The sequence below is a fragment of the Mustela erminea genome, chromosome 19 (assembly GCF_009829155.1).
Source record: "Mustela erminea isolate mMusErm1 chromosome 19, mMusErm1.Pri, whole genome shotgun sequence".
In the NCBI taxonomy this organism is placed as follows: domain Eukaryota; kingdom Metazoa; phylum Chordata; class Mammalia; order Carnivora; family Mustelidae; genus Mustela; species Mustela erminea.
The window spans coordinates 13744828-13767330 of NC_045632.1; the positions used below are offsets into that span (position 1 = coordinate 13744828).

Here is a 22503-nt window from a genome sequence, read left to right on the forward strand (position 1 = left end):
CCATCCCAGGACCTCGCGATCACGACACCACCGAGAGCCGACGCTGCACCGACAGAGCCACCCAGGCGCCCCTGGAGTCTTTTCTGAGCTCTGTCTCCTGCTCTGTGAAGCAGACACAGCGGCAAGCGAGGACTCCCCGGTGGTCCCGGGCACCACGGGCTTTGACGGAGGTGAGGCCCAAAGGTGTCACTTCTCTGCGGCCCGGGACACCAGGGCTCGGGACACCTGCGGCGCTCACTCTCAGCCCGTCCCTACCCACCTCTCCTGCGCCCGGAACACCCTCTCACACTCAGACCTCTGCCCAGCGGCTCTCCTGGTCCCGCGGGTGTGGCTCCGAGGGAGGAGACCGGCGCCGGAAGTCCCGCCTCCTCCGGCGTGGCTCCCCGGAACGCTCCTATCCCAGGCCGTCCTGGTCTACATCCGCGCGAGCGCCCAGCAGCGGCCTCCCCTGTCGCCTTGGCAACGAGCAAGCGGCCCCGCGAGGGGAGCTGGGAAGTGAGGTCCTTGAGTGACGCGGGGACTAAGCTCATGGCGCTCGCTGAGGCGGCGGAACTTCCGGCGTTGTCCTTGAGCTTCTCCGCTAGCCGCTGTGGGTCGGGACGAGTATTCCGAGAGCTGCGCGGCGGGCCGACTTCCCTGAGACGCCGCACCGCGGAGGACAGCGGCAGGGACCCCCGTCGCGCCCCTGTTCGCGCCGTGACTCCCGGGAATGACCCCCTCTTCCTGAGACTCGCTGTCGCCCCCTGCGGAGCGGGGCCGGAGGATTTGGGCCTCCCACAGGCGGCTGCCTGGTCCCTGCGCACGTTTTAGACCCAGCTTCTGAGGTCCCACGGTCGGCGGGAGGTTCCTGCGCCCACCCGGGTGGCAGGTACGGCCTGAACAGTCCGAAATTCGGCTTCCGCCGCGGCCATGCTCCGCCCACAGATTCCGACGGCGGTGGAGGCGCGGGTGAGAGTGGAAGGTGCCCCAGACTTTGACAACTCCGATCCCCACCCAGTGGGTCCGGGTTCCGAATGAGCTCAGGAGGAGCGGGGGAGACTGTGGCGGGGGAAGGGACAGCCTAGGCAAAGGCACAGGTGGAAGAGGGCCGGGGTCTCGAGGTCCATGTGCAGTGTGGTCGGGGGAGGGTTGAAGCTAAGAACAGGTCTGCATGGGGAGGTCTTCAGTGCAGAGCGCGGGGAGGGGGGATGCCCTTAGCAATGAACCTTGAAGGAGTGGGGTTCTACTGGGGCAGGATGGGATGGTGGTTGTTCTCAGTGGAGTCACTCTGGAGATGCCATGTGCAGAACGAGAATGTGGGGGATTCCATTGAGTTGCCAGTGGGGTGAGCGGGTGAGATTGTGCTGGGGGTGTGGAGCTGTAACATGCAGTGGTACAAAGACTTATGTACATGTCAGGCAGGAGGGCAAACTGGAAGGTCTGGGACCGGAGAGGGAAGGATGAGCGTAGGTTTGGTTGCCTCTGGGAGGTGATCTCTGGGACATAGAGGGAATTGGCTGGCAGGAGGTAGGGTGGGACCTGTAGATGGCATAGATGGCATCTCTCTGGTCACCAGCCTGTTGTTGCTGTGGGCAGGATGCAGAATCCAACTGAGGAGAAGCAACAATGGAACTGGGGGCCCTGGCAGTCCTCTGAGGTCAGGGTCTTAGGAGGAGGGAGGTAGAGAGGGTATGCTTTCCTGGGAGTGGGGGTTTAGGGCTCAAAGGGAAAGATGATGTATGCCAGTGAGACTTGTGGCAGGGTCCTGCAACACTGATCAAGGGCCTGGATGTGTTCTGCCCACTGTTGACTCCTAAGGCTCAGCTGAATCAATCATTACAGGGCTTGGTGACCTTTGAGGATGTGGCTGTCTATTTCTCCAGGGAGGAGTGGGGTCTCCTTAATCTGACTCAGAGGAGCCTGTACCGTGATGTGATGCTAGAGAACTTTGCACTTATTGGCTCGCTGGGTAAGTCTCTCACACTCTTCCCTGGCAGACTGACCACCTTTTCCTGGTAGGAAGGTGTGTTCATCATAAAGCCCACCACAGAGGCCGTTTGCTTCCCAGGTTCCCTGTGGTTGGTGCTGTCAGTACTGGCATTGGGGTGTATGTTCTTCCTCCGCCTCCTTAGCACCTTGTTAGCAGCCTCAAGGGCTGTTGGTCTCCTGGAATAGGGCTTGGGTGCAGGTATTTACAGTTTGCCCAACCAGCTCCACTCAACCCTGCCTCTCTCTCTGGCTCTGCTGAAGTTATGGCCCCTCTGTGCTCTGGGTGTTGATTTCCTTCAGAGGAGATTTTTTTATAGGGCCCTGCCTGGGCCAAACTTCAGCCATGAATTCGAATGAGTAGATCAATTTGGGGAGTATTACCCTCTTAATATCTTTCAATTCATGAACATGACATATCTTTCCATTTATTCAGTCTTTAACTTTTTTCAACAGTGTTTTGTAGTTTTCAGCATATAAGCCTAACTTTATTCCTAGGTATTTTATTCCTTTTGATGTAATTTTAAGTGGAACTGTTTTCTTAATTTCATTTTAGGTTGTTCAGTGCTAGAATATAGAAATACAGATTTTTATATACTGATTTTGTGTCTTGTAGCCTTACTAAACTCATTTATTAGTTCTAATAGTTTTTAAAATCACATTTCATTTTTTATTTTATTTATTTATTTATTTTTTTAAAAAGATTTTATTTATTTATTTGACAGAGAGAGATCACAAGTAGGCAGAGAGGCAGGCAGAGAGAGAGAGGAGGAAGCAGGCTCCCCGCTGAGCAGAGAGCCCGATGCGGGACTCGATCCCAGGACCCCGAGATCATGACCCGAGCCGAAGGCAGCGGCTTAACCCACTGAGCCACCCAGGCGCCCCTCATTTTTTAAATTATTACTTACATATAAAGTATTATTTGGGGGCGCCTGGGTGGCTCAGTGGGTTAAGCCGCTGCCTTCGGCTCGGGTCATGATCTCGGGGTCCTGGGATCGAGTCCCGCATCGGGCTCTCTGCTCAGCGGGGAGCCTGCTTCCTCCTCTCTCTCTCTGCCTGCCTCTCTGCCTACTTGTGATCTCTCTCTGACAAATAAATAAATAAAATCTTTAAAAAAAAAAAATAAATAAAGTATTATTTGTTCAGGGGTATAGGTCTGTGATTCATCATTCTTACACAATACACAGTGCTCACTGCAATACAAACCCTCCCCAGTGTCCATCACCCAGCCACTCCATTCCTCCCACCCACCTCCACTCCAGCAACCCTCAGTTTGTTTCCTGAGATTAAGAGTCTCTTATGGTTTCTCTCCCTCTCTGGTTTCTTTTGTTTCATTTTTTCCTCTCTTCCCCTAAGTCCCAATAGTTCCTTTTTGCCCTTGCTTCCCTTGCCTTCGGCGATGTATCTAGAAAGAAATTTTTGCGGCCGAGGTCAAAGAGGTTGCTGCCTATGTTTTCCTCAAGGATTTTAATGGATTCCTGTCTCACATTTAGGTCTTTCATTCATTTCGAGTCTGTTTTTGTTATGGTATAAGGATATGGTCCAGTTTCATTCTTCTGCATGTGGTTGTCCAGTTTTCCCAACACCATTTGTTGAAGAGACCATCTTTTTTCCATTGGACTTTCTTTCTTTCTTTCTTTCTTTTTTTAAGATTTTATTTATTTATTTGACACAGAGAGAGAGATCAGAAGTAGGCAAAGATAGAGGGAGAAGCAGGCTCCCTGCTGAGCAGAAAGCCTGATGCGGGGATCGATCCCAGGACCCTGAGATCATGACCTGAGCCGAAGGCAGAGGCTTAACCCACTGAGCCACCCAGGCGCCCCTAATTCTTCTTTAAATGTTTGGTAGAATTCCCCTGGGAAGCCCATTTGCCCTGGGCTCTTGTTTGTTGGGAGCTTTTTGATTATTGCTTCAATTTCCTTGTTGGTTATGGGTGTGTTCAGGTTTTCGGTTTCTTCCTAGTTCAGTTTTGGTAGTTCATACGTCTCTAGGAATGTATCCATTTCTTCCAGATTATCTGATTTGTTGGCATATAGTTGCTCATAATATCTTCTTATGGTTGTTTGTATTTCTTTGGTGTTAGTTGTGATCTCTCCTCTTTCATTCATGATTTTGTTTATTTGGGTCCTTTCTCTTTTCTTTTAGATAAATTTGGCCAGGGGGTTATCCATCTTATTAATTCTTTCAAAGAATCAGCTCCTGGTTTCGTTGATCTGTTCTGTTCTTTTGGTTTCTATTTCTCTGGTTTCTGCTCTGATCTTCATTATTTCTCTTCTGCTGTGTTTAGGCTTTATTTGCTGCTCTTTCTCTAGCTCCTTTAGGAATAGGGTTAGGTTGTGTATTTGAGACCTTTTCTTTTTTCCAGAGAAAGGCTTCTATCGCTATATACTTCCCTCTTAGGACTGCCTTTGCTGCATCCCAAAGATTTCGAACAGATATGTTTTCATTTTCATTTGTCTCTATGAATTTTTAAAATTCTTTCTGATTTGGGGCACCTGGGTGGCTCAGGGGGTTAAAGCCTCTGCCTTTGGCTCAGGTCATGATCCCAGGGTCCTGGGATTGAGCCCTGCATAAGGCCCTCTGCTCAGCAGGGAGCCTGCTTCCCTCTTTCTCTCTCTCTCTGCCTACTTGTGATCTCTGTCTATCGAACAAATAAATAAAATCTTGAAAAAAAAAATTCTTCCTGAATTGACTGACCCATTCATTCCTTAATAGGATGCTTTTTAGCCTCCATGTATTTGAGTTCTTTTCAATTTTCCTCTTGTGATTGAGCTTGAGTTTCAAAGCATTGTAGTCCAAAAATATGCAGTGAATGATCCCAGTCTTTTGGTACCAGCTGAGACCTGGTTTGTGACCCAGGGTGTGATCTATTCTCAAGAATGTTCCATGTGGGGTGCCTGGGTAGCTCAGTGGGTTAAGCCTCTGCCTTCGGTTCAGATCATGATCTCAGCATCCTAAGATTGAGCCCCACATCGGGCTCTATGCTCAGCAGGGAGCCTGCTTCCCTCTCTCTCTCTCTCTCTCTGCCTGCCTCTCTACCTATTTTTGATCTCTCTGTGTCAAATAAATTTTAAAAAATCTTTTTTTTTTTTTTTAAGAAAAAGAATGTTCCATGTGCACTAGATTAGAATGTGTATTCTGTAGCTTTGGTATGGATAGTTCTAATAGTGTTGTTTTGTTTTGTGGATTCCATGATATTTTCCATATATATGACATTATGTCATCCGCAAATGCAGATATTTTTACTTCTTCCTTTCCTTAACTGACCTGGTTGGAATCTCCAGTACTTACTAAATAGAACCGGTGAGAGTAAACATCCTTGTCTTCTTCCCAACCTGACGAGAAGAACATTTAGTCTTTTACTAGTAAGTATGATGTTAGCTGTTGTTTTTGTAGCTGCCCTTGACGGGTGAGGAAGTTCCCTTCTTTTCTTAGTTTGTTGAGTGCATTAATCATGAAAGATATTTAGATTTTGTCTAGTGCTTTCCCATATCTTTTGAAATGGTCATGTGATTTTTCCTCCTCTATTTTGTTAACATGGTATATTACAGCATTTGGTTTTCTTTTCTTTTTTTTTTTTTTTAAAGATTTTATTTGTTTATTTGACAGACAGAAATCACAAGTAGGCAGAGAGGCAGGCAGAGAGAGAGGAGGGGAGCAGGCCCCCCCACTGAGCAGAGAGCCCTATGTGGGGCTTGACCCCAGGACTCTAGGATCATGACCTGAGCTGAAGGCAGAGGCTCAACCCACCGAGCCACCCAGGCACCCTCAGCATTTGGTTTTCTTGTGTTCAACCTTGTATTACAAGGATAAATTCGACTCTGTCATAGTTCATAACCCTTTTATGTATTTATGGATTTTGTTTACTAGTATTTTGTTGACTTCTGCATCTATGTTCGTAAGAGTCATGAGTGCATAGTTTTCTCATAATGTCTTTGTTTGGATTGAGCATGAGGGTAATTTTGGCCTCAATGAATGAGTTGGGAACGTTACCTTTTCTTCTGTTTTCTGGAAGTGAGTGTGTGAAATATTTGTGCTAATTCCTTTTTTTTTTTTTTCTTTTTTAAGATTTTATTTAGTAGGCAGAGAGGCAGGCAGAGAAAGAGGGGGAAGCAGGCTCCTTGCTGAGCAGAGAGCCTGACGTGGGGCTTGATCCCAGGACCCTGAGATCATGACCTGGGCCAAAGGCAGAGGCTTAACCCACTGAGCCACCCAGGCGCCCCTGTGCTAATTCTTATTTCAGTGTAAATATTCATCAGTGAAGCCCTCTGGGCCTAACCTCTATTTTTTCACCCCTGTGGGGGAATTTTTTTTTTTTTTTTTTTTGTTTAACTCTAACTAGACTTTCTATTCTTCTCGAGTCAGTCTTGGTAGTTTGTGTCTTTTTTAGGAATTTGTCCATTTTATCTAAGTTACCTAATTTGTTGTCATATAATACAGTTGTTCATAGTATTTCCTTACAATTGTTTCTATTTTGTAATGTTGTTAGTGATGTCTCCTTTTCCATTCCTGTTTTTAATAAATTGAGTCTTCTGTGTTTTCTTGTCAGTCTAGTAGCAGTTTTTCAATTTCTTTGCTCTTTTCAAAGATCCTAGTTTTGGTCTTATTGATTCTCTTTTCTAATCTCTATTTCGTTTATCTCTGCTCATTATCATTTCCTTCCTTCTGGTAGCTTTGAGTTTAGTCACTTTTCTGTTTCCTGTTTCTTGAGGCCTAAAGTTAGGCTGTTGGTTTGAGATCTTTTTAAATATGGGTGCTGTGAAATAGTAAGAAATATACATTTTGTCTTAGTCTCCAATTTCTAGCATAGCTCCTAAAAAACTTGGAATCTTTGAAGTGATAAGAGTGTCTTTTGTGTGCTTATGGAATGACTGGTGGCTGGGAGTTCCTAGATAGCTTCAGGATAGGAGGTAGCCATCCAAATAATCAGGGCATGATAGTAAGGTTGGATTTTGAGCTACCCTCCAACCCCATCCTTCTAGTCCTCCCCCTCTGGCCTCTGCGGAGAGTAGAGGGGCTGGAGACTGAACCAATCACCAGTGGCCAGTGATTTAACTAATTATACATCATCATGAAATCTCTATAGAAACTACTAAATAACAGAGTTCAGGGAGCTTCCGGGTCCTGGGAAAACGGTGCCACTTGAGGGCATGGATGCCCCTTACCCTCTGCTTCCTCACCCCTCACTCCCATCTCCACCCCTGGCATACTTTGCCCTTTGAATTTCTTCCATTGAGCTGTTCCTGAGTTGTGTACTTTATAGTAATAATCTGGTGATACTAAGTAAACTCTTTTCTTGAGTTCTATGAGCCATTATAGCAAATTATTGAACTTGAGAAGGGATAAATATATTTGTGGGAATCCCTGATTTATAGCCAGTTAGTCAGAAAAATGGGAGTCTTGGACTTCCAACTGTTGTCTGAAGTGTGGGCAGTCTTGGGAGACTGAGCCCTTAACCTGTGGGATCTGACACTGATTCCAGGTAGTTAGTATCAGAATTTAATTGAATACTTGGACACAACGTTGGTGTCTGAGGTTAGAGATGTGGCGTGGAACACCCACCCTACATCTTACTCACATTTGGTGTCAGAGGTGTTATGAGTAGGGGGTGGCTGGGTGGCTTAGTCACTTAAGCGTCTGCCTTTGGCTCAGGTCATGATCCTGGGGCCCTGGGATTGAGCCCCACATCAGGCTCTCTGATCAGCATGGAGTCTGCTTCTCCCTCTCCCTCTCCCCTTTCCCCTGCTTTTGCTCTCTCTCTCAAATAAATAAACAAAATCTTTAAAAAAAGAAGAGAAGAAGAAGAAGAAGAAGAAAAAAAAGTGCTAGGAGTAAAACACCATGGAGGTGTTTATAGCTCTGAACTCCTATGTCCCATTACTTTTGGTATGTTGTGTTTTCATTTTCATTCATCTCAAAGTGCTTTGTAGCTTTCTTTGTGGTTATTTAGGAGTGTTTTATTTAAATTCCATAAATTTGTGAGTTTCCCAAATTCTTTCTGTTGATTTCTATTTTAATTCCTTTGTGGTCAGAGAACATACTTTGTGTGATTTCAGTCCTTTGAAATCTGTTGAGACCTGTTTTATGTCCTAGCAAATGGTGTGTTCTGGAGAATGTTCCATGTCTGTGTGAGAACATGAGAATACATATTCTGCTTTTGTTATGTGGTAGGCTCTATAGATGTCTGTTAAGTTTAGCTGATTTCTGGTGTTATTCAAGTGCTATTTGCTTATTTTCTGCCTAGTGGTTCTGTCCATTATTGAAAGTTAGAAGTTGAAATCTTCAACTATTATTATTTATTTTTTTACTTCAGTTATGTCAGTTTACCTTCAGTGTAAGGTTCTTTCACAATAAATTGTGGTAAAACACAACATGGAGTCTACCTGCTTAGCAAATTTTCTAGTGTGCCAAGGAGGTTTGTTTTCTAATACTCCATTTCCTTCATGGTTGGCATGATGACATGAGCTTCCTATGGGGTTGGAGCGATGCTCCTTGGCTTGGACTAGCCTCTTACTACCTTTTTTCCTCATAGGATTTGCACCTTCAAGGTCCCATGTGGTTGCCCAACTGGAAAGTGAAGAAGAGCTCTGGGTGCCCAACATAGTGGACTTGACTCTAGGCAGCAGAACAGAGTCCAGGAGGGGTCCTGTTCCTGGTGAGTAGGGCTGGGTGATGCCTTGGTTTCAGCGATGGGCTCACAGCATGCTGGGTATCATTGTGCACCAGCGTTTTGGTGCTGAGGCCAGTGACCACACACTATTTCCACCTTTCCTCTCCCTTCTGGACATGCTGTGTGGTCTTGCTATCCCTACCATGACTCTCAGGACCTAGATGACCCACCTCCCTGACCTTTGTGCCAGTTTAGAGCTGTCCACTGGTGACTTGAGATTTGTACATACCCTTAAATAATACTTGAATACCAGCTACTCTGTTACCATTGCCTTTTCATTGGAGCAATCACATCCCTTTCACAGTGCTCCCTGTCACCAGCGGCTGAGGCCCTACTTGAAACCATTGAAAGGAGTGACTTGGAGATCTCACCTCTTCTCCCTGCACTGCTCCCATCTTGTGTCCTCATCCTTGCTGAGCTCTTTCCTATTCGGTGATCTGGTGGTGCCCTGTTCTGCTGGGGCAGCCCTTTCTTACCCAGACTCTTCCTAGCAACCTCCTGGCAACTCTCTGGACTCCTTTTCCGTGTGTCTGACACGCGTTTTTTGTTTTGTTTTGTTTTTAAAGATTTTGTTTATTTATTTGACAGAGATCACAAGTAGGCAGAGAGGCAGGCAGAGACGGGGGAGGGAAGCCGGCTCCCTGCTGAGTAGGGAGCCTGATGCAGGGCTCAATCCCAGAACCCTGGGATCATGACCTGAGCCGAAAGCAGAGGCTTTAACCCCCTGAGCCACCCGGGCGCCCCATGGCATGCGTTTTTGATGAAGGTGCCTCCTCCCTCTGATCCAGTGCTCAGTAACTGGCTTTTCTCTGTTTTAGGTCGTCCATGTAGACTGGAGGATGAGGAAGCCTCTCCAGAGCAGATGAAGAACTATGGAGTCCGCCTGTCGGAGAGGCCCTTTCTGTGTGAGGAGTCTGGAAACGATGTCCCAGCCACCGTGGGCCTCCTCCAGCACCAGGCTGCCCACAGCAAGGAGAAGCTACACAAGAGCACCAAGCCTGGGGAGGCCTTCCACGTCAGCTTCAGTTGCCAGAAGCAGCAAGGACTCCATACCACACAGAAGGCCTTCAAGTGCAGTGTCTGTGGGAAAGCCTTCCTAAAGGCATTTGCACTCCTCGACCACCTGATAACTCACCCCAAAGAGAGACCCTTTAGATGCCTGAAAGGTGGAAATGCCTCCAAGGAGAAATCTACCCATGTTAAATACCAAAAAATTCACACTGCAGAAACATCCCATATGTGTAATGAGTGTGGAAAGGTTTTCAGTTATCCATCTAAACTGAGGAAGCACCAGAAGGTTCACACAGGCATAAAACCTTTCAAGTGTGAGGAGTGTGGCAAAACTTTCAATCGCAAAGATGCACTTGTTCTGCACCAGAGAATTCACACTGGAGAAAGGCCTTATGAGTGCAGCGAATGTGGGAAAACCTTCAGCGTTCTGTCTACTCTCATTCGGCACCGGAAAGTTCACATTGGAGAAAGGCCCTATGAGTGCAGGGAATGTGGGAAGTTCTTTAAATACAACCATAGCTTCATTCTTCACCAGAGAGTTCATACTGGAGAAAGGCCTTATGAGTGTAAGCAATGTGGGAAAACTTACGTGACCCGCTCTGGCCTGTATCAGCACTGGAAAGTTCACACTGGAGAACGGCCCTATGAGTGCAGCCTCTGTGGGAAGACCTTCACCACGAGGTCCTACCGCAATCGGCACCAGCAGTTCCACACTGAAGAGAGATCCTATGAATGTACAGAATGTGGGAAAGCCTTCAAACATAGTTCTACCCTCCTTCAGCACAAGAAAGTCCACACTGGAGAAAGGCCATAAGAAGACAGGGCATATTGGAAAGCCTGTAGGCGGGGCTGGGCACCTTGTTCAACATGAAAGTCCTCCCTCCAGAAAGGAGATTGAAGAGAGTAGCCATTTGAAAGCTAAACCTGGCATACCCCAACATGTGCCGTGGCGTGGCAGGTGTGTAGGAAGCTTTCAGAAGCTAAGTTGCACTCTGACCTGCCAAGGCTGTTGGCAGTGCGAAGTCACCGCTAGTTTCTGTGATAGAAGCCATCCCACCTCCACCACCGGGCAGGAGCCCAAGGTATGCATCAGTGATGTCAACGTGCTCTGAACAGCAGATCTCCTTAATCCCCACTCTGGAGGAAAGAATCATGAGTGGTGGACCCCACAATGGACTTCATTGCCCCCCCAACCGGGTATGTCTGTGACCAGTCACTGGTCAAGAGTAGCTGAGCTGTGCTACTGGGGGCTTCCAGAGAAGATTAATTATTTCCATGGACACAGTGGACACTCTACGTGGTTCCTGTCATGGATTCATCCACCCCTGGACCTGACTGTCTCATGCTCCCTGGAATGTATTAGGTAATGAAAGCTTTACTGTTCACGCCATGTTTAATATTGGGGTTCTGAAAAACAAAACACAACAAAACATATTTAATATTGGGGGTTCTAATCATTGTGTATGTAGTGGCTTATGAAGAGAGGGACTGGCATCTGTGGGGAGAGGTCCCTGACTTTTGTTGCCTTACTAGGGATAGCAGGATGTTCACCTCATGGCCATACCCTGGTCCTAAAATGAAGACCATGCAGTCCTGGGATGTGGCCAGTGCTTCTGGCGTCTTTGCATACCATGGCCTTCATTGTTTTTTGCAGCCAAGGGAGAGAAGTGATATCCTCTGTTTTGTGGGGTCTTTTGATTTTAAAATTTTGGGAAACGAATTTCCCAAAAGGTCAATAAAATGTCAGTTCAGCAAAACTTGTGTGTTGTAGATTTCTAGATGTGTCCCTGGTCCAAAAATTAGGCTTCCTGTGAAGAAGAGAACGTTAACTTGGAGGCATGTTTAGTGAGAGAACTATGACCCTACACTTGACGGGCTTTGAGCCACAGTGCTCAGCCAGTACCATGTGTTGGGGTTGGAAACCACTGCTGCTTTCTGTAACTGGGGTGATTCTTCTCCCTGATCTCCCACTCTCACCACTGATGGGAGAGGTGATGACCACGCAGGGTAGAAACAGTCAGGATTGAAAAGTCCGGGAACTTGGGGCACCTGGGTGGCTCAGCCAGTTAAGTGTCTGACTGTGTATGTTTGCTTATTTAGACATTTCATACAAATGGAGTCACACAGTATGTTTTCCTGTGAATGGCTTCTCTTGGCATAATATATTTGAGGTTCATCCATGCTGTAAAACATGACAGGACTTCATTCCATCTTATGGCCAAATAATATTTACCATGGTTTGTTTATTCGTTCGTCAGTTGATTGGGCCTTGTTTGTCTTGTTTTTGTTTTTTTTTTTTTTTGTTGTTTTGTTTTTTTTAAAGATTTTATTTATTTATTTGACAGACAGAGATCACAAGTAGGCAGAGAGGCAGGCAGAGAGAGAGGAGGAGGCAGTGAGCCTGCTCAGTACAAGCCCGATGTGGGGCTTGATCCGAGGACCCTGGGATCATGACCTGAGCGGAAGGCAGAGGCTTTAACCCACTGAGCCACCCAGGCACCCCTGTTTGTCTTGTTTTGTTTCCACTTTTCAGGTGTTACAAAAAATGTTGCGATGAACATTTAAATACAAGGTTTTGCATAAGTATGTTTTCATTTCTTTTGGGTAGATAAATAGAAATGGGATTGCCAAACTGTTTTCCAAATTGGCAGCAACTGTATAGCTCCACAGCAGTGTATGAGCATTCCAGCTTTTCTACTTCCTTATCAATACTTGTTGTCTGTTTTCCCATAGATAGCCTAGGGGGTGTGAAGTGGTTTTGATTTGCATTTCTTTAATGACCTGTGGTGTTGAGCAACTTTTCATGTGCTTACTTGCAGTTTGTGTGTGTGTGTGTGTGTGTGTGTGTGTGTGTAGCAGAGGCCTGGCATCAGGCCAAAGGTTCAGGCATCAAAGAGAAGAGAGAAACTGACACCAACTTTGAGAGAAAATGTAGCAGAATTGGAGGAGTGGCAAAGTGGGGAAAGACTGAGCAGACAGTGGAGAGTGTCCCTCATGGGGAAGGTCACAGGCAAAGGTCCAAGTGCAGGGAACTACTATTGGATGGAGCTCAGAGAACTATCAGTGAGTTGGAGGGCAGAATGCACAGTATCAGTATACAGACTGCATCCCTGCTCATTGAGTGAGCTGAAAGTGCTGGAACTACTGAGCCCCGCAAAGGCTGGTATCCGGAACAGCTCAAAGGTCAGAGTCATGAGACCTTGCCTGCAGTATTCCGGCATCTCTGGCAAACATCTTTCTTCCCCAACAGACTGGTTGCTATACTGAGCCACAGTGGGAGACCAGGCCTGTTCCAGGAAAACACAGAAAATTCTTTACCCATGAGCTGGGGGCCATTTAATGCGATCTAACCAGCCATCCACACAACATACAAAGGCTTGAGCTGTGATGACCAGTGTCTGTCCTACCCCATTTGCTTAGAAGGCTTGATCCTCACATGGCTCAGTTGGCCTTTAACTTTGATCCCACATGAGTCCTTCATGTTGGTAAAAGACAGTTATACCTCCAGAAAGGCAGGCCTGAGCAGGGTGGGGGATTCCCCCAAATATCTCATTGTGCTAGGGAAGTACTTGAGCAGCCTGCTGTAATTTTTGATGACTGCAAGCCTGTCTTGGGTTCCGCCTCTAATGTGGCTATCACATCTCATCCCCTCTGGGCTTTTGGGAAAGTCACCCTGAGAAGAGGTGTCAGTAGCACTGCCTTCCCACGTACCATGCAATATGGATAGAGAGTGCACCCCGAAGCCTCTCATGTCAGAAAACTCTGTCTTTCTTACCCAAAGTCTGCCTAGGGGAATGTATATAGCCCACCCACAGGTTTTGGTAAAACTGCTTTTGAATTGTACAAAATGTTTGTGTGTGTGTGTGTTTTTTTTTTAAGATTTTATTTATTTATTTGACAGAGATCACAAGTAGGCAGAGGCAGGCAGAGAGAGTGGAGGAAGCAGGCTCCCCACTGAGCAGAAAGCCTGATGTGGGGCTTGATCCCAAGACTGTGGGATCATGACCTGAGCCAAAGGCAGAGGCTTTAACCCAATGAGCCACCCAGGCACCCCCAAAAAGCTTTCTGAAATAGCTTCTAACATAAAATCAAAAGCCACATAAAAATCTGAATATCTGGCTCTTCCCAGAAAGGTAAGAGATGTGGGAGACCCATATTAACTCCACCATGTTGTCTCCCCACCCCCTAAAAAGGATAAACTTCCTTGGTAGCTACCAGAGGTGGAATAATGAATGCCACGGCTAGGCGATTCTCTAAAAACTCTGGCTACTCACATAAACCATTCTCCAGACCATGAGCTCTATCCTCTTGATATGAGGTTCCTGTGTGGTGACAGCCACAAGGTGAACAGCTCAAGGAAAATAAGGAATTCTTACATTTGTTTGGATTTCCATTATGGGTAATACACAGGTCTGCAGGTCTTGAGAATTTCTTCACTCTTACCTCGCTTGGCCATAGTCATCTGGAAAGTTTTTCTTTCTTTTTTATATATTTTATTTTTAAGTAATTTGTACATCCAACATGGGGCTCAAACTCACAACCTCAAGATAAGAGTTGCATGTTCTACCAACTGAGCCAGCCAGGCACCCCAATCTGGAAGTTTTTGATATACCTTTAGAACAGTCGAGTTCCCTCTAGTTTACCAGTCTGCTCCAAACCCAGTGTTTCTTACTAACAATGGCTCCCAAATGGCCTCTGTAGATCTCAGATTAAGTTATACTTGTCTCACCCTGCAGAGCCACAGCTGATGGAGAACTGTGGTGCTCCTTTGTACCCAGTGGCAGTGCTGTAATTTACTAGTCTCCCCAACTCCCTATTACCTCACACCGATTGTTTCTCTGTTCACATACAGAATCCACTGGGCCTCTACCGGCCTCCCAGGGTCATATCTCCTTTATGGAACCAGAAGACAGCTTCTCCTTAGATGGGAAAACCCAGACATCTCTCTAGGAACCAGGAACCTGCCTCCTAATCCAAACAGTGCAGACTAGTATCCTCTTTCAGGGTGAGCTCTGGGCCTTCTGGTAACTCTGAAACATGGGCCACTATGTTCACTTTATGAAACCTTCAGTTTTTTTCCCTTGTCCTTCACATGCACTGCAAAGTAGGCCAGAACAGAATGTAGAACAACTCCCTATGTTCCTTCTACACCATGAGGCAGATGGTGTTGCATGCCCTGTCTTAGTCATCCCTCACTCTACCCACTTTTTTCAGCCTACTCCATCAAGCCCCCCAAGAATAAAGATGATGTGAGACATACCTGGATGGCTCAGTTGGTTAAGCATCTGCCTTCCACTCAGGTCATGATCCTAGGATCCTGGGATCCAGCCCTACGTTAGGCTCTCTGTTCATTGGGGAGCCTGTTTCTCCCTCTCCCTCTGTCTGCCACACCCCCTGCTTGTGCTCTGTCAAATAAATAAATAAAATCTAAAATAAATAAAGGTGACTTGATCAGGGCATTTGGATAGCTCATATAGTTAGGGACTCTTGATTTCAGCTCAGTTCATGATCTCAGGGTTGTGATTTTGACCCTGAGTCGGGCTCTACGCTGGGCATGGAGCCTGCTTAGGATTCTCTCTCTCCCTCTGCCCCTTCCATCCCTCTCAAAAAAAAAAAAAAAAAAAAAGACTTGGTTACTTGGTCTTTATTATCATGCAGAATAGAGAAGACCAAGATAAGCGGTTCCAGGGGAGGGTGATGTGTGGGCTCATTGGACACATAATTGGGGTTACATGCAGACATGACAATATCCATGAGGAATGTGCATTTTTCTGAGAAGTCCAAACTGGACATCCCTCGAGGCCCTTGACCAACATGGGGTTAGTTCACTTCCTAACCATTTCAGAGGCAATGGGAATGAATCCATTCCAGTAGGCCCAAGACAATCCTGTTTCCTTCCACAAAAGGGGAAGGGAAGCACAGGGAGCTTTTCTTCCTGCATATGTAGATGACTGCTGCAAATATTTGGATCCAGGCAGGCTGGAAAGGGGTTTATGCTCCAGAGGGTTAGAAGCTCAGTCCTGGGCTTCTCAGAAAGGGCAGAGTACCTTCTGAAGCCTTCTCCACACTAGTGGTACATCCAGGTAACTTCTCTGTGGGTACTCTGCTGCATGAAGTTTGACTTGGCTGAAGATCGTCTCAGAAGGACCATCTCCATAAGGTTCCTTTCAGGTATGAATCCTTTTATGCTGAGCAAGATTGCAGAGGTGGCTGAAGATTTTCCCACAGTAGCCACATTCATAAGTCCTTTCTCTGGTGTGAACTGTCTGGTGTCGAACAAGTGTAGATCTTTCACTAAAGGCTTTCCGACATTGGCTGCACTCATAGGGCCTTTCTTGTGTGTGAACTCTGTGGTGACGAACCAGGTGAGAGTTATTGCTGAAGGCTCTCCCACATTCACTGCATTCATAAGGCCTTTCTCCAGTGTGAACTCTCCAGTGATAAATGAGGCTGGACTTTCGGCTAAAGAATTTCCCACATTCACTGCACTCATAAGGCCTTTCTCCAGTGTGAATTTTCTGATGTTTAATGAGAATGGAGTTCTGGCTAAAGAATTTCCCGCATTCACTGCACTCATAAGGCCTTTCTCTTGTGTGAACTCTCAGTGCTCAATGAGACTAGAACTGTGAGCAAAGGCTTTTTCCACATTCACTGCACTCATAAGGCCTTTCCCCAGTGTGAATTCTCCAGTGCTGAATCAGGCTGGAGCTGCGGCTGAAGGCCTTTCTACATTCACTGCATTCATAAGGCCTTTGCCCAGTATGTACTTTCTGGTGCTGAATGAGGGTGGAACTATTGCTGAAGGTTTTCCCACATTCGGTGCACTCAAAAGACCGTTCTCCAGTGTGAACTTTTCTGATGTCGAAGGATGGTGGGAGCTTTGGTTAAAGTCTCTACCACATTCACTGCACTCAAAAGGCCGTTCTCCAGTGTGAACCTTCTGGTGCTGCGCAAGGTTGGAGTTATTGTTAAAAGCTCTTCACACTCACTGCACTCATAAGGCCTTTCTCCAGTGTGAACTCTCCAGTGCTGAATGAGGGCAGAGCTGCGCTGAAGGCTTTACCACATTGATTGCACTCATAAGGTCTCACTTGAGTGTGAACTTTCTGGTGCCGAAGGAAATTGGAGCTTTGACTGAAGGTTCTTCCACATTTGCTGCACTCAAAAGGCCTTTCTCCAGTGTGAACTTTCTCATGCCGAGTGAGGTGTGACCTGTTATTAAAGGCTTTCCCACATTCACTGCACTCATAAGGCCTTTCTCCTGTGTGAATTCTCTGTGATGAACAAGTTGTGAGCTTGTGGTGGAAGGTTTTCCCAGAATCACCACACTCATAATATTTTACTCCAGTGTGAAATTTCTGGTGTTTCCTCAATTTAGAAGGGTGACTGAAGGTCTTCCCACATGCTTTACACACATGACATGTTTCCTGATCATGACATTTTTGGTGATTAACAAGGGTTGATTTTCCTCTAAGGGTTGATTTCTCTAAGGAATTTCCAACTGTTGGGCATCTAAATGGTGTCTCTTTAGAGTGAGTTCTCAGGTGGTTGAGGAGAGTGGAGGTCTTCTGAAAGGCTTTTCCACAGTTGCTGCACTTAAAGAGCTTCTGTGTGGTATGGACTTCTGTGAGCTGCTCAAGATTAGAGTTTGTGTGAAAAGGTCTCCCTGCACTCTGTGCTCCTTTTTGGCTTCCTGCTGCTGTTAGTGGTTGAGTGCTGGAAGAGGTCATGGCTCTCCAAGTCATCCTTACCACCTTTTCCACAAGTGAAGGGCTTCCCCACAAGTGAAGACAGGTGAACTGTAAGATTTTCCACATGTGAGTCCTTATCCTTGTCCCATCTGAAGGGCTTTTCTCCACTGAGCTCCTGGTGCTGGTGAAGGTTTGCACTGAACGAAAATTCTCTTCCACATGTTCCACATGTATAGAGGGTCTCCTCAGGATATGTTCTTTGATGTTCATCCAGGTGCAAAATGTCTTCCAAGAATGGGCCACACATATCACAGGTGTCAGCCTTCTGGATAGAAGGATTTGCACTGGGGATCCTGACCTGTGACATCCCTTCTATAGACGTATTCTGCTTGGAATGGCCCCTTCATCTTCCACTCCATGCCAACAACCTGAAAGCAGAGAAGTTTTCTGGCAAACTGAGTGTTCCACTTGGTGGAAAGGGTAACTTCATTAGAACTATGTGGCTGAGATATACAGGGAATGGGTCCAAGGGATGTTGACAGGCCAAGGGCCCAGAATAAGAGTGAAGAGCCTACTGTGCAAGACAGGACCTAACCAAGCCACAGAATAAAGGAGGCCTTACTAAAGTCAAGGACAAAGAGAAGGACAAATGACGTGTGTGTGAGTATGCGCGTGCCAGTAAGCGCATGAAAAGTTGCTCAACACCACTGGTCATTAAAGAAATGCATATCAAAACCACTTCACACCCCCTAGGCTATCTATGGGAAAACAGACAACAAGTGTTGATAAGGAAGTAGAAAAGTTGGAATGCTCATATACTGCTGTGGAGCTATACAACGGTGCTGCCAATTTGGAAAACAGTTTGGCAATCCCATTTCTATTTATCTACGCAAAAGAAATGAAAACATCCTTATGCGAAAGCTTGTACTTGAATGTTCATAGCAACATTTTTCTTAACACCTGAAAAGTGGAAACAAAATAAATGCCAAACAACTGACAAGCGAATAAACAAACCATGGTACAGCTCCACAGCAGAATGTTATTTGGCCGTAAGATGGAATGCAGTCCTGACATGTTTTACAGCATGGATGACCTCAAATATATTATGCTAAATGAACGCCATTCACGGAAAAACATACTGTGTGACTCCGTTTGTATGAAATGTCTAAGTAAGCAAACGTACACAGTCATAAAGTATGTTAGCAGTTGCCTAAGGCTGAGAGAGAATGGCTGAAGGAGGATGCGGAAGGAATGTTAATGGGCACATTTTCTCTTTAGGTGATAAAAATGTTCTAAAATTAGTTTATGGTGGTATTTATACAACTGTGCAAATGCACTAAAAATCACTGAGCTATACACTTCAAAGTATGAACTGTATGGTATATCTCAATGAAGTTTTTTTTTAAAAAAAAAAAACAACAAGAAAGAAAATGAGTCTCATGAGGGAAGGAAAAGAATCTAGGTGTCCCGCACAATGGCTCCCCCAGCCAGGATTGGTCAAGCTTAGTTGGATCCATCAGGCAGACGACACGTGCCTGATCCCCAACTTTTGTTCCCACAGGGTCCCTGGGCAAGAGCTATTGGGACTATTCATGAGGCTGTTGAGAAGAGACGTGGAGAATGCACACAGCCCAGTCCCAGCACCCACAAGATCTGTAATAGGAAACCTGCAAAGAACCAGTGCCTTGTGTCTAGCTATGGGGCGAACAGAAATCTTTCTGTGAGAAGAAGGCAAAAGGGCAGAAGCTGGTCACCATGCTGGGCCGGGCAGAAAGGCCTTACCAAGTGAGGTCATGAGCTCAAAGTTCTCCAGCATCACACTGTGGTACAGGTGCCTCTGGCTTACATTAAGAATCCCCCACTCCTCCCTGGAGAAGTACACAGCCACATCTTCAAAGGTCACTGGGCTCTGCAATGACGGGACACCTAAGCCAAGGCACCAATGGATGGGCTGAAAAACAAACAAAATAGTTAAATGGATGTAGGCCCTTGACCTATGACTCAGAGTGCTGCCACACCTACTACTGGCACGTCCTCTTCTTGTGATCCCCTTGGTCCTCTTCCCCTCACTCACCTGCAGCTCTTCCTCCTCCTCAGTCCCCCACCTCGGAGGAGATGAGAGGCCCTGACACCACTGGTGTCCCTCTCTCCTTGTAGTCCCACTGGTCATTGTATCCAGGCCAACCCAATCCAGAGGAACACAAGCCAGGTGGGCAGACAGTTGCTGTCTGAGTGCTGGACTGGCCAGGAACCCCTCCCCACGGTAAACAAACTCTTGTGTTGTGTCTCTTGTCTCTCCAGATCACACTTCACAAGTATAAAAAAATTCAGACTCTCTTTTCTCCCTTAAGCCTCTAGTACCAGGGCCCTGGGCACACTGGTTCACATTCCCTTACCTTGTACATGTCATTCTTTGGACTACACCATCATCATTTCTAGCCCCCCTCTCCCCGTCCACACCACAGGCATCTCCCTAAATCCCTATATCCCACTCTGCGCACAGCACACCCAACAAAGGCAACCAAGATCCAACACTGCGCCTGGCCTGCCTGGATCTCCAAAAAAACAGGACTTCCAGAAACAGCCATCACTTCTCGTTAATGCCTCCCCTCCTAGCCGTGTTACTTCAGCCTTCAGTTCCCCAGAACCATGAGTAGATCTTAAACACCCCTGCTCTCTTCCACCTCTATCCTTGTCCCCTCATGCTGTCCCTTCACATGTCAAAGCTGTTCTCACTCTTCCTAGTAGAAAAATCCCAGACCTACTGTTCCCTATCCCTGGCTTAGGGACTCTTAGGCTACACTGACCTTTTCTGCTCCTGATTATTCTCCAGCCAGACACCCCTCCCCCACCCTCAGACCCCAAGGAGGGTGGCCACAAAAACCTGATGAGCTGTAGAGCGGTAAACCAGTCCTACCTCAGGTCCCACTGTCATCCTACCTCTGTTACTTTCATGCTTCATGTCTAGTCTGTCATCAGAGGCCTGGTCACCATTCTGGTCAACCCACAGCCACACATCATGTCCACACACAAGTATTCATCCATTGGATGTCTCCAGCCTGGACGTGATATAAAGCATACATGATACCTTAATTTGGAAGTGTGTCAGATACCTCAAATACAATATGGCCCAAACCAACTCTTTATCTTCCCTCTGATATCTACTCACTCTAACTTCCACATCTGTCTATCTGGGTCAACCCTCTTATCTCACTGCGTCACATCAGGAAATCTAGTCCACCCTACTTAAAAAGTTCAAGAGCCAACAATTTCTCCTACTTCTACCTTTGGCCTAAAAGCACATACACCTGAACTATTGCAGTCACTCAGTGGAAGACTCAGTGGTCGTCCTATCTCCAACCCCACCTCCACTGCCCCCTGACCAAATCTGTTCTCCATTCAGCATCCAGAGGTAGCTTATTAAAACCTGAGTCAGGGGATCTGGGTGGCTCAGTGGTTGAGTGTCTGCCTTTGGCTCAGGTCATGATCCCAGGGTCTTGGGATCAGGCCCCTTGTCGGGCTCCCTGTTTGGCAGGAAGCCTGCCTCTCCCACTCTCCCTGCTGTGTTCCCTCTCCCACGGTCTCTCTGTCAAATAAATAAAATCTAAAAAAAAAAAAAAAAAAAAAAAAAAGACCTGAGTCAGAACACCTCCCTTCTCTGCTCTAAACTTCCCACACTCCCACCACACTCTATAAATAGAGACTTAGCTCCTCAGCTTGCCATTCCAGGCCAATACCTGTCTTCCTGCTATCTATGTCCACCAGACAAAATACAGACCTGTAGTTCTCTGAACATTTTCATCCTACACTCACCTCCAAGAAATTTGCACATCCTGGTCCCTGTGCCTGGGACACCCTTCCAGACCTTATCCCATAGAACTCCAGAAATGTGAATGTCAGGGGAGGCCAGTTGACCCATGCATGAGCTGGACCTGGGCAGTGGAGGCTTGTCATCACCTCTGGTCCTTGGAATGTGTATTCTTACCCGCTCCCAGAAATTCCCTCAGGGACAAAGCCTTGAGATTGCGATGTGGTGCTGAAACCATCTGGGTGGTATCCGTGACTGAACTAAGTGAAGGTCTCTGTATAAACTTATGATTCAGTGGGCTGATGTGGAGGTCTACTCTTCTTGTGGCTGTCCAAGGCAAGCTTGCTGTGTACCTGCCCTTGCTTATTTCACCTGCAACCTACCAATCTGGAGTGACCTGCCTCTTTCTTCACTTTCTCCCTGCCCTCCAACTACAGGCTCGCTGTCAGATTACAGCAGGGAAGCTCTGGAGGAGGTTGCCAACTATCAGTGAACCCCTCCATATAACTTCTGGCCTGGATTTCGGATGCTAGGAGAAGTGACTCTTTGGCCTCCAGACTCAAGCGTAAGTGAAAAGTCCAGGACACCACTCTTCCCCGTACAGGCGCTACAGGATCAGGACTGGGATCCCAGCGGGTGAAGGGCTGGGACACCTTCCACTCACCTGACTCGGGTCCATCTGCGACGCTGCTGTCCTGGTCAGTCTGTGGTTTGGGCGGGACGGTGCGAGGCGGCGACAGAGACAAGCAATGAGGGCTAATCCAAAGCTTCAAACCCCCACTGTCCGGGGTGACCGCGGGCTGATGGTCGCACTAAGGGCCTTAGTCTTCCCCAGCATAGCATGCACCCAGGGACCTGGGAACTGCATCCCGGGACCGTGGGACGAAGGCGAAGCGGGGGGGGGGGGGTCGTTACCTCCGTTCTGCATCCGGGGAAACCAAGGCTTAGGAAGGAGGAGCCGTTAGCTGAGGGGGAAAAGTGCGTGCAGTGGAGTAGTTACAGTCCCGGCACTTCCCTACCCTCATCTCTGGTCCCTGGGGCCACCTGCCAAGCACCCCACCTACCGCGAATTGAGGAATGCAGTGGCGACAATGGAAGTCCCGCCTCATCCTCAGCTGCTCACGCAGAAAAGCCCAGACCCTGAGCAAGCAGGGGCTCCAGGCCCGCAGCCCGCTACGACTCTAGGTCCGGGAGCCAGTCACTGCGCCGCTGCGTCGTTGCCGAGGTGATCGGGACCACGCCTGGCTTGTCCCTGCTTCCGCGACGCGAACTACATTACCCAGAAAGCCCCTCACCAAGCGTTCCCTCAGTGTATCCCTGTGCGCGCGCCGTCTGAACTCTGGCCAATGATGGGCTAG

General features: G+C 47.2%; 2 protein-coding genes across 3 annotated transcripts; one reads left to right on the plus strand and one right to left on the minus strand.

Annotated features, from left to right (window-relative positions):
- Nucleotides 1-478: 478 nt before the first annotated feature.
- ZNF584 (zinc finger protein 584) lies at nt 479-19044 on the plus strand. Of its 2 annotated transcripts, XR_004281240.1 has the most exons (5): nt 479-948; nt 1822-1948; nt 8498-8620; nt 9454-11009; nt 18899-19044. XR_004281240.1 is itself a non-coding variant. In XM_032324806.1 (4 exons), the coding sequence occupies exons 1-4, from the start codon at nt 910-912 to the stop codon at nt 10458-10460; spliced, it is 1296 nt and encodes a 431-aa protein (XP_032180697.1). In that variant the 5' UTR covers nt 479-909; the 3' UTR covers nt 10461-11403. The 2 variants fall into 2 exon arrangements, 1 of the variants encoding a protein (XP_032180697.1); XM_032324806.1 differs by lacking the exon at nt 18899-19044 and having other exon boundaries at nt 9454-11403.
- ZNF132 (zinc finger protein 132) lies at nt 15275-22468 on the minus strand. Its single transcript, XM_032324841.1, is given in 11 exon segments — nt 15275-16250; nt 16253-16286; nt 16288-16515; nt 16518-16627; nt 16630-16698; nt 16701-17297; nt 17335-17736; nt 17739-17765; nt 19120-19288; nt 21810-22110; nt 22210-22468. Coding segments are annotated over 10 exon segments (2088 nt in total). The 5' UTR covers nt 21825-22110; nt 22210-22468; the 3' UTR covers nt 15275-15813.
- Nucleotides 22469-22503: the final 35 nt, after the last annotated feature.